At 47.6% G+C, this 15,800-nt stretch overlaps 1 protein-coding gene across 2 annotated transcripts in view; it reads left to right on the top strand.

Annotated features, from left to right (window-relative positions):
- lnx1 (ligand of numb-protein X 1) overlaps window positions 1-15,800 on the top strand; it is an 80,150-nt gene that overhangs the window by 13,750 nt on the left and 50,600 nt on the right. Inside the window, exon 1 of one of the 2 annotated variants that reach the window (XM_029686409.2) lies at window positions 1,227-1,927. The exons of the other annotated variant lie outside the window; for it this stretch is intronic. Coding sequence (XP_029542269.1) covers window positions 1,836-1,927 — 92 coding nt within the window. The 5' untranslated portion in view covers window positions 1,227-1,835. Of the gene's footprint in view, window positions 1-1,226; window positions 1,928-15,800 lie in introns of those variants that run through there. 2 annotated transcript variants of the gene reach the window in all.

The following is a 15,800-nucleotide window of genomic DNA, read 5'->3' as shown; positions in this document are numbered from 1 at the left end:
GTGATATCATGACTGGAGATCAAAGTTCTCTCACCACCATCAGTCCCTCCCTCTGGCTCTCTAATTACTGCTAAAGGAGAGAGGGATGAAAGAGGGGAGGGAGATGAGAGCAATGAAAAGAGAGAACAAGATGTAGAGTGAGAGAGAGAGATCGACTCTGAGTATACAAAACATTAAGAACACCTGCTCTTTCCATGTCATAGACTGACCAGGAAAATCCAGGTGAAAGCTATGATCCCTTATGATGTCACTTGTTAAATCCACTCCAATCAGTGTAGATGAAGGGAAGACAATTGAGAAATGGATTGTGTATGTCTGCCAATCAGAGAGAGGGTGAATGCAAGACAAAAGATTGAAGTGTCTTTGAAGTGGGTGTGGTAGTAGCTGCCAGGCGCACCAGTTCGTGTCAAGAACTGCAACGCTGCTGGGTTTTTCCGTTTCCCATATGCATTGGAGTCAACATGGGCCAGCATCCCTGTTGAACGCTTGTGACACCTTGTAGAGACCATGCCTCGACGAACTGAAGGTGTTCTGAGGGCGAAAGGGGATGCAACTCAATGTTAGGAAGGTGTTCCTAATGTTTTGTACACTCACTGTGTGTATTTAGCCCGGGAAACACTCCCAACAAAAACAGTCTGCTAGGACCTGCCCTTATGCTACCTTACGGTGCCCTCATCACTCCTCTTTATTAACCATCCCCTCGTTATCCATACCCAGCCCCAATCTCAAGATATCAAACATGGCCCAGCCTCTCTCATCCCCCTGTCCCAACTCACACACCCCAACAACAATTTCCCTGAATAAATTGATGGGCGTCTGACCACTGGTTTGGTTCAATGAAGAATTATTATAACAGTAAACTCCCCTTTGTAAACTCTCCCACTCTGTCAGTCTGTTTCACTCCATTCAGAAATAACAGGCTTCTCCTGTATCTCTGTAATGAATATTGATTTGGCAGTGTGTTTTTCCTCTCCTCTCCCCTTCTCGTTTTGTGTTTTTTTTCTACACATGTAGGTAAGGTCTTTGGAGCGTTCAGACCAATCTGCTGCCACCCATCTTTAAGGGGGAGGTGTTTAAGAGTCAGCCGACCAGCGTATGTGCAGGCAGGAGGAGGTTAATGCAGTAGCTGTGTGTGAGTGCGAGGGGGAGAGGGATTGTGACCAATCAGAGAAGCATCGGGTGCCCCCCTCCCCCACCCTTGGTTTGGTCTGCTCCATCTCTCCCTCTCAGTGGTTCCTGCTGCAGTATAAGTCACAGGCTGCGCTGTTCCCTCTGACACATACACGGAGGGAGACACACACACACACACACACACACATACTCGTACGAGCGGAAATCCTCTTACACGTCGCTAGCAGATTAAAGCCTGCACATCTCAAATCATATTCCAAATGTGCCACCTTCCCCTGGGTATCCTCCCTCCTCTTCCTCCTCCTCCTCCGCCTCTTCATCCTCTACCTCCGCAGGACTTCTCCTCTACTTCTGTTGCTGCTTCTTCTTCTTCTTCTTCATCCTCTGGCAGCTGGCCCACTCGCCTCTGCGGCTGAGATGACCACACAGCCTGCCTGAGGGAGAGAGAGAGAGACAGGAGGAGACAGAAAGGAGAAAACGAGGGAAGGGGGAAAGAAAGAAGAGAGGGAGTCATTTCGTCCTGAGAGCTACTCTGAAGAAAGAAGGGGAAAAGGGAGAGGGTCAGCACGGCCAGGCTCGGAGAAGAGGAGGGGGAAGTGGAGGAGGAGGAAGTCGGGGGGGAGAGAAGAGAAGAGCGCTCCGGTGCAGAAAGAGAAAGAGAAAAGAGAGAAATAGAGCGAGAGAGAGCTGACTGTGTATCAACCATGAAAGCTCTACTGCTGCTCGTTCTACCCTGGCTCAGCCCAGCCAACTACACTGACAATGTGGGCAACCTGCACATCCTCTACTCTGAGCTGTGAGTACTGTACCACTGTCCCACTCAGCATAGACCTGCTGCATCCATTCACTTCCATAACATCACCCCATCACTCCCCTTCACCAATACAGCCCTGTAGTGTGTGTGTGTGTGTCTGTGTGTCTGTGTGTGAGCGTACATGCGTTTGTGTATGCCTGTGTGCGTGCGCGTTTGCGTGTGTGTTCTTTTAATCTGACTACAAAGAGAGTGTACGGCGCTATGGCCATTTGTGGGGTTATTGACTTGGGTAGTGGCCATTGGTTGCCGTGGCAGCGGGATGCGGTTGACATGACAGATATAGAGGTTTGTGCAGACAAGGTCTGTTTGGATGTTCCTGGGTAGCACTGCAGCATGGCAGCACTCTCATCAGGACTGCAGGATGTGTGTGTGTGTGTTTACTGTGTGTGTGTGTGTGTGTGTGTGTGTGTGTGTGTGTGTGTGTGTGTGTGTGTGTGTGTGTGTGTGTGTGTGTGTGTGTGTGTGTGTGTGTGTGTGTGTGTGTGTGTGTGTGTGTGTGTGTGTGTGTGTGTGCGTGCTGTCTATTGATCAGTAATGAAATGTGTACCTCTGCATGCCTGTTGCTAAACGCTGTATGTGATTGATTGTCTCTGTATGTGTGTGTTATTGAGTTGTTTGTGAGGTTTTTACATGTGGAGTACATACCTTTCAATACCTGGGTGCCCGTTTGATTCCTGCTTCATTCTACCTGTTCACTGTGTGAATGGCCATATTCATGAGGAGCACTCCAGGCAAAACAAAGAGCAAACACTCGCTATATCCACACAGAGAACACAGCCATCGCTACAAACAACACAACAACACAGACATTCACCGCCGCCACAATGATTCAGAAAGATAGATACACAGATAAAGACGATAACGACAAACAACACCCTCTGGGGGGAAGAAAACACTCCCAGAGACCATTCATTCGGTCATAGTTCATATGAAACACTTTGACACCATGGCAACAACCGTCTCATCCAGCCAGCTGTACTCTTCATACCGAGGAGCAGGTGACGATCTCGCCTCCTTCGTTCCCTTGGCTCAGATTGTCATTTTTGAAAATAGACACCATCCTCCCTGAAGTAGCCTAAACACGTATTGTGTCTGCACAGCGACTGTTCGTTTTAATTGTAGGTTTGTGTGGTGTGTGGAGATGTGGGCTGTGCAGCTGAATCTTATTGGTGAAACACATTTCTGTCTGTGTGTTTCTAAGTGTGTCTATATCGGTTTAGTCTTTCTGAGCCGTTTGACTATGTGGCCATTCGTTCTCTACGTAGTCATTTTTAGTCTTCAGTCTTTCTGGGAATAGTCTATAGTGGTCCTTTGTATGTGTCTCTGTCAGTGATATTGGTTATATTCAGTCGACTCATTTGAAGCCTGGGGCTCACAGATCTATAAGCTGGGATCCTGCTATCCTCTCCAGTCCTCGCCAGTCTGACGGTAATGTCCCATTATGCTGTATGAATACAGGGAACAATGCAAAGCTTTACAAATCCTCCCGTTCCATTATGAGGATCCTTTATTGAGTGGAGCTTTAGCTCCTGCAGACACTCATATCCTATATTGGACAGCCATGAAACCTAGAGAGATAGGGGGAGGGGAGAGGGGAGGGGAGAGGGGAGGGAGAGAGAGGGAGAAAGAGAGAGAGAGAGAGAGATGGCTAGAGAGAGAGCGAGAGAGATGGCTAGAGAGAGAGCGAGAGAGATGGCTAGAGAGAGAGCAAGAGAGATGGCTAGACAGAGAGCGAGAGAGATGGCTAGAGAGAGAGCGAGAGAGATGGCTAGAGAGAGAGAGAGAGATGGCTAGAGAGAGAGCGAGAGAGATGGCTAGAGAGAGAGAGAGAGAGATGGCTAGAGAGAGAGCGAGAGAGATGGCTAGAGAGAGAGCGAGAGAGATGGCTAGAGAGAGAGAGAGATGGCTAGAGAGAGAGCGAGAGAGATGGCTAGAGAGAGAGAGAGAGAGATGGCTAGAGAGAGAGCGAGAGAGATGGCTAGAGAGAGAGAGAGAGAGAGATGGCTAGAGAGAGAGCGAGAGAGATGGCTAGAGAGAGAGAGAGAGATGGCTAGAGAGAGAGCGAGAGAGATGGCTAGAGAGAGAGAGAGAGAGATGGCTAGAGAGAGATGGCTAGAGAGAGCTAGAGAGAGAGATGGCTAGAGAGAGAGAGAGCGAGAGAGATGGCTAGAGAGAGAGAGAGAGAGATGGCTAGAGAGAGAGCGAGAGAGATGGCTAGAGAGAGAGCTAGAGAGAGATGGCTAGAGAGAGAGCGAGAGAGATGGCTAGAGAGAGAGAGAGAGATGGCTAGAGAGAGAGCGAGAGAGATGGCTAGAGAGAGAGAGAGAGATGGCTAGAGAGAGAGCGAGAGAGATGGCTAGAGAGAGAGCGAGAGAGATGGCTAGAGAGAGAGAGAGAGAGATGGCTAGAGAGAGAGCGAGAGAGATGGCTAGAGAGAGAGAGAGAGAGATGGCTAGAGAGAGAGCGAGAGAGATGGCTAGAGAGAGAGAGAGAGAGCTAGAGAGAGAGAGAGATGGCTAGAGAGAGAGAGAGAGATGGCTAGAGAGAGAGAGAGAGATGGCTAGAGAGAGAGCGAGAGAGATGGCTAGAGAGAGAGAGAGAGAGATGGCTAGAGAGAGAGCGAGAGAGATGGCTAGAGAGAGAGAGATGGCTAGAGAGAGAGAGAGATGGCTAGAGAGAGAGCGAGAGAGATGGCTAGAGAGAGAGCGGGAGAGATGGCTAGAGAGAGAGCGAGAGAGATGGCTAGAGAGAGAGCGAGAGAGATGGCTAGAGAGAGAGAGAGAGAGAGGGAAGAGAGGTAAAAACAAAAAAGAGGAGAGGAGGAGAGAAGGGAAGGGAAAAGCGAAAGAGGTGAGGGAGAGGAGGGGACAGTAAAGGAGGAGAGGAGAATGGAAATAGAAAGCTGGGAATAGAAGAAGAAGGGCAGAAGAGAGGAGAGAGAGCAGGGGAAATAAGAGGAGACAGGAGGGGATAAGGTCACTTCCATCGCTCCATCCATGCGTATGGCTGCCTTAGCAATGGGAGACTGAGGGGCTCATTGGGAGCACACTCAGTATGTGGGTCATTGCAATGAATGATTGTTTGTAAATACCACGAGTGCTTTCTCTCCTCTCCTCATGTTTGTGTTTCTGTGAGTGTGTTTGTGTGTGTGTTTCTGTGAGTGTGTTTGTGTGTGTGTTTCTGTGTGCGCAGTGCTGTCTCTGTGACGGGGCTTTTGCTGATTGTGGCATGATAGAGAGGGAAAACAGGAGCGGACATGGTGTTTTTCTGGCTGGCTGGAGAGCAGTGGCACACCATTCATCTTTATCCAGTGCCCTGACAGCCAGGAGCCTCCCTCTGTCTGACCATCTTCTCATCTCTCTCACCCTCTCGCTTTTCTCTGTGTCTCAGTTGTCGTGCTGCATTTCCCTGTTTCCCACAAAAGGGGTTTCATTCTATGAGAGAAATCACATTGTAATATATTGTCAAATCAAATGATATTGTATTTGTCTCGTGCGCAGTTGCTCTTTCCCAATGATGCAGAGTTAAAAATATGAACATTTAAATGTGTGTGTTATGTGTGTGTGTGTGTGTGCGTATGCATATGTATGTGTGTTTGTGTGAGATTGTCAGTGTGTGTGAGTAGATTCCTGTGAGTGTGCATAAATGTTATCTTGCACACTCACACACACATAGTATACACAGCACAAGCAGGGGAGAGAAAGAGAGAGAGAGAGAGAGAGAGAGAGAGTTGCTCCGTAATTAAATCTGGAATAGACTTATCCCCCTTATCCTCCTTCAGCAACAACCAGCGCAGCACTGGCATACACACAAGAGCACCTATGTCATTTATCCCCATGTGTCCCTGTACATGCAGTACACACACACACACACACACAATACATAAACACTGCATCCACTTACCACCCCTTTTGCAAACGTACATTATAATCCACTCTCTTTTTCCATAACACACACACACGCTGCCACGCACACACGCTGCCACGCACACACGCTGCCACGCACACACGCTGCCATGCACACAGATGTCTCACCTCTCACCCAGCACACACGCTGCCACGCACACACGCTGCCACGCACACACGCTGCCACGCACACAGATGTCTCACCTCTCACCCAGCACACAGATGTCTCACCTCTCACCCAGCACACAGATGTCTCACCTCTCACCCAGCACACAGATGTCTCACCTCTCACCCAGCACACAGATGTCTCACCTCTCACCCAGCACACAGATGTCTCACCTCTCACCCAGCACACACGCCCTCTACTCTCCTGATAATCACAATGCAGTGCTATAGAACGTTAATGATTCATCTGCGTTCATTTCTGGGGCCTGGGCTGACTTGTCTTAAACGCTATGATTAACTTAGCTTCCGTCCTTTCAGCCTGAATCTCCAAAGCTCGACGTAGAGAGCTGTGGCGTCCCAGACGCTTTCCGCACGGACACATCCTAATGGGATCAGCCCGCCACCCGGCCACAGAGCAAGGGATCTGAACGATAAGAGGCATTTGTTGATTCCAGGTCCAACCCATCCCCAGTCAAAGACATACAGTACCCCGACTACCCATGCTAGTCGACTACCATCCAGGTCCAACCCATCCCCAGTCAAAGACATACAGTACCCCGACTACCCATGCTAGTCGACTACCATCCTGGTCCATCTCAGCCCAGTGGCAGGGTGGAGGGCTGGCTTCCCTAATTAGACTTTTGTTGGGATTAAATATGAATCCTTTTTCTGCAGCTCTTCATCTCAGCGTGTCTATCAGGCTGGAGGAAGAGGAGAGCAGAGGAGCGGAGGGCAGAGTGACAGGCTATGGTTAACATCAAGCCAACAGGCAACTTCTTATCCTACTAGACTTATTATGCTTATATTCTTACCTTTCCCTGTGGAGACTGTTAGTGAATGGTGCTCACGTAGCATGCGCAAAACACATTTTCTTTAGCTATTCACCACCATAAGAACATGCGGTATACATGGATGAAAAGACAACTGTGGTGTGTGGAGCCCCCCGGACAAGTGTAAAGGACACACTTTAAGAGAGATGCAGTGTACTGCATATACACACGCACACAGAGGCACACACACATACATACATACACACACACACAGGCACACATTATCACCGGGCCCATGTGCACAAGAAACACACACAAAAGCAGTGATTAATTATTTACATAATAATTTATTCATGAGAGGAAGAGAGCAGAGGGTCGTCTTTGTGACTTTGAGAGTCTTCTCCTCTAACTAATTTCACTGTATTCATGCAGACATGTTGAGCAAGGCCCGCGGGTCACACGCTTGGAGGACATGGGGGAGGCGACGGAGATTGTGAGGTTCGAGAGATGCAGTTTGTATGCAAGTCAGCACTTTCAAGTTTCAAGTGTTAATGTCACGTGCCCAAGTACAGTGAAATGCCTTCCTTGCAAGCTCTAAACCCAACAATGCAGCCATCAATAATCAATGTAGAACTAAAAATAACATAAGGTAGAACAAAAACACTTCAAGATATAGAAATAAGAAATAAGAAGAACACGAGAAAGTAAGAAGCTATGTAGAGGTTCAGTTCCAATATCATATTTACAATGTGCAGAGCTACTGGAGTAACAAAGGCAGATATGCATAGGGGTAAAAACATGCATGAGAGCACTAGCTGTTCCGGATGACTGTTTGATCACGCTCTCCGCAGCCGATGTGAATAAGACCTTCAAACAGGTCAACATTCACAAGGCCGCCAGGCCAGACGGATTACCAGGACGTGTACTGCGAGCATGCACTGAACAACTGGCAAGTGTCTTCACTGACATTTTCAACCTCTCCCTGTCCGAGTCTGTAATACCAACATGTTTTAAGCAGACCACCATAGTCCCTGTGCCCAAGAACACAAAGGTAACCTGACTATCGACCCGTAGTACTCACGTCTGTTGCCATGAAGTGCTTTGAAAGGCTGGTCATGGAAAGGCCCACTCCAATTTGCATACCGCCCCAACAGATTAACAGATGATGCCATCTCTATTGCACTCCACACTGCTCTTTCCCACCTGGATAAAAGGAACACCTATGTGAGAATGCTATTCATTGACTACAGCTCAGCATTCAACACCATAATACCTTCAAAGCTCTTCAATAAGCTAAGGATTCTGGGACTAAACACCTCCCTCTGCAACTGGATCCTGGACTTCCTGATGGGGTGCCCCCAGGTGGTAAGGGTAGGTAACAACACATCCGCCACACTGATCCTCAGCACAGGGGCCCCTCAGGGGTGCGTGCTCAGTCCCCTCCTGTACTCCCTGTTCACTCATAACTACACGGCCAGGCACGACTCCAAAATGTTCTACAGCTGCATCATTGAGAGCATCCTGACTGGTTGCATCACTGCATGGTATGGCAAATGCTCGGCCTCCGACCGCAAGGCACTACAGAGGGTAGTGTGTATGGCCCAGTACATCACCGGGGCCAAGCTTCCTGCCATCCAGGACCTCTATACCAGGCGGTGTCAGAAGAAGGCCCAAAAATTGTCACAGGCTCCAGCCACCCTAGTCATAGACTGTTCTCTCTGGTACCGCACGACAAGCAGTACCAGAGCGCCAAGTCTAGGTCCAAGAGGCTTCTAAATAGCTTCTACCCCTAAGCCATAAGACTTATGAACATCTAGTCAAATGGCTACTCAGACTATTTACACAGCCCCCCTTTTACGTTGCTGCTATTCTCTGTTATTATCTATGCATAGTCACTTTAATAACTCTACCTACATGTACATATTACCTCAATTACCTTGATTAACCGGTTCCCCTGCACATTGATTCTGTGCCAGTACCCCCTGTATATATAGGCTCGCTATTGTTATTTTACTGCTGCTCTTTAATTACTTGCTTACTTACTTTTATTTTTTATTCGTATTCATATTTTTTAGCTGCATTGTTGGTTAGGGGCTTGTAAGTAAGCATTTCACTGTAAAGTCTACACCTGTTTCACACCGCCTGATATAGAGGTCCTGGATGGCAGGATGGCAGGGAGCTCTGCCCCAGTGATGTACTGGGCTGTCTGCAACATCCTCTGTAGCGTTATGCGATCGAGGGCGGTGCTGTTTCTATACCAAACGGTGATGCAGCCTGTCAAAGTGCTCTCAGTGGTGCAGCTGTAGAACTCTTTGAAGATTTGAGGGCCCATGACAAACCTTTTCAACCTCCTGGGGGAGAAGAGAGCCTGTTGCGCTTTCTTCACAACTGTGCTTGTGTGTGGACCATTTCAATTCTTTTTATGACCGCGAGGAACTTGAAGCTCTACTGCAGCCTGTCGATGTGGATGGGGGTCTGCTTGCCACCCCCCGTTTCCTGTAATCCACAATCAGCTCCTTGGTCATATTGACGTTGAGGGAGATGTCCCAGCACCACACCGCCTCCTTGCAGGCTGTCTCATCGTCGCCGGTGATCAGGCCTACCAAATTCATGTCGTCAGCAAACTTGATGATGGTGTTGGAGTCATTCGTGGCCATGCAGTCGTGGGTGAACAGGGAGCACAGGAGGGGGGAAAGCACACACCGCTGTGGGGCCCCCGTGTTAAGGGTGAGCGTGGCGGAGGTGATGCTGCCTACCCTTACTACCTGGGGTTTGTCCATCAAGGAGTCCAGGATCCAGTTGCAGAGGGAGGTGTTCAGCCCCAGGGTACTAAGCTTGGTGAAAATCTTGGAGGGGACAATGGTGTTGAGCTGAACGCTGAGCTGTAATGATTGAACAGCATTCTCACATAGGTATTCCTCTTATCTGGGTGGGTGAGGGCAGTGTGGAGTGGATCTGTTTATCGATCTGTTGTGGCGGTACGCAAATTAGAGTGGGTCTATGGTGTCTGGGATGATGGAGTTGATGTGTGCCATAACCAGCCTTTCAAATCACTCCATGATTACAGATGTGAGTGCTACAGGGAGGTAGTCATTGTGGCATGAAACCTTAGAGTTCTTGGGAACAGGCATGATGGTGGTCATCTTAAAACGTGTGGGGATTACCGGTTTTATTCAATATACTGTGTTCATTGGGTGGGTATGCATTTTGCAGAGCATGTGTTTGTTTGTACATGTATACTATACTTTAGTACTGTAGTATTCTACTGCCTATCCGTATCGTAAAATAATGACACATACTGAAGAATAACAAGGCAATCATACTATCCTGTTTCAGTGTGCCTTTTGTCTGCCTGTATCAGTGTGTCTTTGGTCTGCCTGTATCAGTGTACCTTTGGTCTGACTGTATCAGTGTGTCTTTGGTCTGCCTGTATCAGTGTGTCTTTGGTCTGCCTGTATCAGTGTGTCTTTGGTCTGCCTGTATCAGTGTGCCTTTGGTCTGCCTGTTTCAGTGTGCCTTTGGTCTGCCTGTATCAGTGTGTCTTTGGTCTGCCTGTATCAGTGTGTCTTTGGTCTGCCTGTATCAGTGTGCCTTTGGTCTGCCTGTATCAGTGTGTCTTTGGTCTGCCTGTTTCAGTGTGCCTTTGGTCTGCCTGTATCAGTGTGTCTTTGTTCTGCCTGTATCAGTGTATCAGTGTACCTGGCCAGACCAGAGACACTGGACGTTCCATATGAGTGGCCAGACCAGAGACACTGGACGTTCCATATGAGTGGCCAGACCAGAGACACTGGACGTTCCATATGAGTGGCCAGACCAGAGACACTGGACGTTCCATATGAGTGGCCAGACCAGAGACACTGGACGTTCCATATGAGAGGCCAGACCAGAGACACTGGACGTTCCATATGAGTGGCCAGACCAGAGACACTGGACGTTCCATATGAGTGGCCAGACCAGAGACACTGGACGTTCCATATGAGTGGCCAGACCAGAGACACTGGACGTTCCATATGAGTGGCCAGACCAGAGACACTGGACGTTCCATATGAGTGGCCAGACCAGAGACACACACGTTCCATATGAGTGGCCAGACCAGAGACACTGGACGTTCCATATGAGTGGCCAGACCAGAGACACTGGACGTTCCATATGAGTGGCCAGACCAGAGACACTGGACGTTCCATATGAGTGGCCAGACCAGAGACACTGGACGTTCCATATGAGTGGCCAGACCAGAGACACTGGAGTGCAGCCGTCTCTGAGACAGGGACAGAGGGAGAGACAGAGAGAGAGAGGAGAGAAGGGCAGAGGAGAGGAAAGCAGAATCTAGTCTAATCTGTCATGTCAGTGATTTGATGCCCTGGCTGCCTCTTGCCACGCCCCTAGCTGAGCTGGTGTCACGTCACCCAGCACCACCGGCCACTAGGGGTAACAGTGGCTGCCTCTTGCCACGCCCCTAGCTGAGCTGGTGTCCCGTCACCCAGCACCACCGTGATACGTACAGCCAGGTCCCCCCTGATTCAAGTCAGTATTCAACATCCATCCATGCCTGAGGACGTCGGGAGATGACATGGAAACCGGCCACTAGGGGTAACAGTGAGCGTTGTTACCTTCGGGTAGGTTTCTGTTTGGTGAGGTTGCTGTGGAAGGGGAGATTGGTGTAAGCATCTGGTGTCAAAGGTTGCATGTTCAAATCCAGCAATAGAAAGTCGTTTTTGAGATTTCTGTTTAAAGCCTTTCCCAAATCTTATAATTTACCTTGACCGTTCAGAGTTCATGCTTGAACTTAACCCTAACCCTAATCTTAAACACTTCACAATTTGATGTTTGGAACAACTTCAAAATGTGTTTTATGAAAACATGAATGAGACTGTGAGAGCTTGTTGCAGCACGTTGTGTGGACCGGGAAACAAACAGGGACTAGGGACCAGTGTCCAGCGTAACTACGGTATGGCGCTGCAGGGATAGTTGCCTTGTTTGGACAGGCTGACCAACCTTGAACAGGCTGGTGTAGGCATGGGTCCGAGAGCAATACCCCCACCCCCACCAACACCCTCAGACCATGTGACCATGTGAGAAACGAGACCGTAGAGAGGAGAGGCGCATTGAGCACTATGGGATACCAGCAGAAAGAGCACACAGGACCCATGGGATGCACTTAACAGAGGTTTATATAGGAGTGTTGTTGTATACCCAGGATAATAATGTACACACACACACACACACTGAAACACAGTGTTGCACATACTGACAAAATGCAAGATATGTGAAATGTTTTGCGTGCTAGGCTACTCTGGCGCTGTATTAGTAGCATATGAGGGGAAAGTAGGCCAACCACAAACAAAAATACAACATAAATTGAAGTTAATAGGAGATTACAATCTATTGTTCATATATACTGGACTAGCATACATACAGTGGGGCAAAAAAGTATTTAGTCAGCCACCAATTGTGCAAGTTCTCCAACTTGAAAAGATGAGAGAGGCCTGTAATTTTCATCATATGTACACTTCAACTATGACAGACAAAATGAGAGAAAAAAATCCAGAAAATCACATTGTAAGATTTTTAATGAATTTATTTGCAAATTATGGTGGAAAATAAGTATTTGGTCAATAACAAAAGTTTATCTCAATACTTTGTTATATACCCTTTGTTGGCAATGACAGAAGTCAAACGTTTTCTGTAAGTCTTCACAAGGTTTTCACACACTGTTGCTGGTATTTTGGCCCATTCCTCCATGCATACCCTCTAGTTGGCACTACCCACTACCCTCTAGTTGGCACTACCCCTAGAGCAGTGATGTTTTGGGGCTGTTGCTGGGCAACACGGACTTTCAACTCCCTCCAAAGATTTTCTTTGGGGTTGAGATCTGGAGACTGGCTAGGCCACTCCAGGACCTTGAAATGCTTCTTACGAAGCCACTCCTTCGTTGCCCGGGCGGTGTGTTTGGGATCATTGTCATGCTGAAAGACCCAGCCACGTTTCATCTTCAAAGCCCTTGCTGTTGGAAGGAGGTTTTCACTCAAAATCTCACGATACATGGCCCCATTCATTCTTTCCTTTACACGGATCAGTCGTCCTGGTCCCTTTGCAGAAAAACAGCCCCAAAGCATGATGTTTCCACCCCCATGCTTCACAGTAGGTAACTCAGCAACTCAGCATTCTTTGTCCTCCAAACACGACGAGTTGAGTTTTTACCAAAAAGTTCTATTTTGGTTTCATCTGACCATATGACATTCTCCCAATCTTCTTCTGGATCATCCAAATGCTCTCTAGCAAACTTCAGACGGGCCTGGACATGTACTGGCTTAAGCAGGGGGACATGTCTGGCACTGCAGGATTTGAGTCCCTGGCGGCGTAGTGTGTTACTGATGGTAGGCTTTGTTACTTTGGTCCCAGCTCTCTGCAGGTCATTCACTAGGTCCCCCCGTGTGGTTCTGAGATTTTTGCTCACCGTTCTTGTGATCATTTTGACCCTACGGGGTGAGATCTTGCGTGGAGCCCCAGATCGAGGGAGATTATCAGTGGTCTTGTATGTCTTCCATTTCCTAATAATTGCTCCCACAGTTGATTTCTTCAAACCAAGCTGCTTACCTATTGCAGATTCAGTCTTCCCAGCCTGGTGCAGATCTACAATTTTGTTTCTGGTGTCCTTTGACAGCTCTTTGGTCTTGGCCATAGTGGAGTTTGGAGTGTGACTGTTTGAGGTTGCGTGTCTTTTATACTGATAAAAAGTTCAAACAGGTGCCATTAATACAGGTATTGAGTGGAGGACAGAGGAGCCTCTTAAAGAAGAAGTTACAGGTCTGTTAGAGCCAGAAATCTTGCTTGTTTGTAGGTGACCAAATACTTATTTTCCACCATAATTTGCAAATAAATTCATTAAAAATCCTACAATGTAATTTTCTGGATTTATTTTCTCATTTTATCTGTCATAGTTGAAGTGTACCTATGATGAAAATTACAGGCCTCTCTCATTTATTTAAGTGGGAGAACTTGCACAATTAGTGGCTGACTAAATACTTTTTTGCCCCACTGTACATACTGCATGACTCCCGTACATATAACTATACACCCACACACACAGGCCTCTAATGTCACAGTGAATAGGACAGATGTAGAATTCACCTACAAGTCATCTGGAGCCTTAGGCTGTCCATGACTTTTAACATTGAAGGTTCTTACGTTCACGTTCAAACACGCATGCAAAGTGCTCACACATACACACACGTATAACAACCTCCACATACCTCCACATATCTCCACAACCTCCACATACCTCCCCTTATAGCTAATTGTGTTTTTCTTCACATCAATTAACACAGACATACGTAGGTGCTGGAAAGAATGATACATTCACAATTCCCACTGCAGTCATTCTTAGCTGCCATGGTTTTTGCCTTATGTGCGTACACTGACTGAAGCACTGACGTTTGCTGGAATTTGCATGAAATACAACGTTTGGTGTGCACATTGTTCTATTGAGATAGGCTTCTTCATGTAGGCTTCCTTTTTATGTAGTGGAGCTGCCGCTGATTGTAGCGATCTCAGAGCCAGCTACGCTCCCAAACCGAGGAGGAGAGAATAAATCTGACAGAGAGAGAGACAGAGTTACAGAGGTGGAGGGAGAGAGAGTAGGATAGAGCATAAAGGATGGAGGGAGAGTGTACAAAATTGAGAACAGGATGGAGGAATAGGAGATGAGGGAGAGAGAGAGGAGTACAGAGGACAGAGAGAAAGACTCTCGGGTTGGTTGAAACGCGACACTCATGCAATGACTGCTGCATCAATGTCCTTCCTAGCTGATCATGTCAGGTCATGGCATTGGCTGATGATCTGTCTCTGGTATTGATTGGAGAAAAGGCCTGATTCAGAGCTCAGGAAGTTGGAGGAAGATGACCTCATTGACTCAGGGATGGGAGGGTTTTCTTTTAGATCATCAACACAGATGAACCAATCCTGCCAAACCAGACTTACAGTAGCCGGATTGTGTGCGTGGGGGGAGCCTGTGATATTGGCCCCGGACGTGTTCGTCTCGGGACCTGAAGTGCTTTGTCGTTGAGTCACACCCTATAGCTGACATTTCCTCGGAGAAAAAGCAACACAATCCAATCAACGCACCAGCACGCCTACTAATTCAAGTTTTTTCAGTTCATCATTCATTCTCCCCCCCCCCCTTCCCTCCCCCCTCCCTCCCACCCTCCCTCCCTACGTATATGATCTTCCCAAAATAAAGCAAGGTTTTATAATTGATAAATTGATCTAATTAAGGAGCTAGTGAACACAGATGTTCTCCTCTTTTCTCCAGGCCTTTGTCAATATGTATTTAATTAATTAACAATTTCCCTCCCCATGTCATGCCTCAGCGGACTGTGAGCCTGTGAGTGAGTGTGTGTATGTGTGTGTGTGTGCGTGCGTACATCAGTGGAGGCTGCTGAGGGGAGGACGGCTCATAATAACGGCTGGAACGGAGCAAATGGAATGGCATCAAACCATGTATTTGGTGTATTTGATACCTTTCTACTTATTCCACTCCAGCCATTACCATGAGCCGTCCTCCCCCTTTAAGGTGCCACCAACCTCCTGTAGCGTATGTGTGCATGTGGAGAGGCTGAGGCAAAGAAAGGAAGAGCTGCGTTTTATTTCATCAGACAGTTTAAACCCATTGGGCAAAACTTGCTTCAATCTACATTGTTTCCATACCATTTCAAAACAAATGTGGAAAACTGAATGGATTTGAAAAAGTCAGCAATTTAAGGGAATTTTGTATTTGTATTAACCTAAATCCATTGACATGGTGAAATGTTTTGTTGATTTCACTTTGAATTCACGTTAGTTGACAACCTATCCAAAATTAAATCAAAACTAGACATTGAAATGACGTCTGTACCCAGTGGGTTGCGAGTGTTCCTCTGTGACGTGTCTTAGCCAAAAGCTCTGTCTGACATGCAGACAGTTTGCTGTCAAGAGTTTTACTTTTGGAGCAGACATCAAGAGGAGCTCAGAGGGATA

Source organism: Oncorhynchus nerka, linkage group LG17 (genome assembly GCF_034236695.1).
Source record: "Oncorhynchus nerka isolate Pitt River linkage group LG17, Oner_Uvic_2.0, whole genome shotgun sequence".
NCBI lineage: Eukaryota > Metazoa > Chordata > Actinopteri > Salmoniformes > Salmonidae > Oncorhynchus > Oncorhynchus nerka.
The sequence above is the reverse complement of the archived record's forward strand: the minus strand, read 5'-3'. Positions and strand labels throughout refer to the sequence as shown.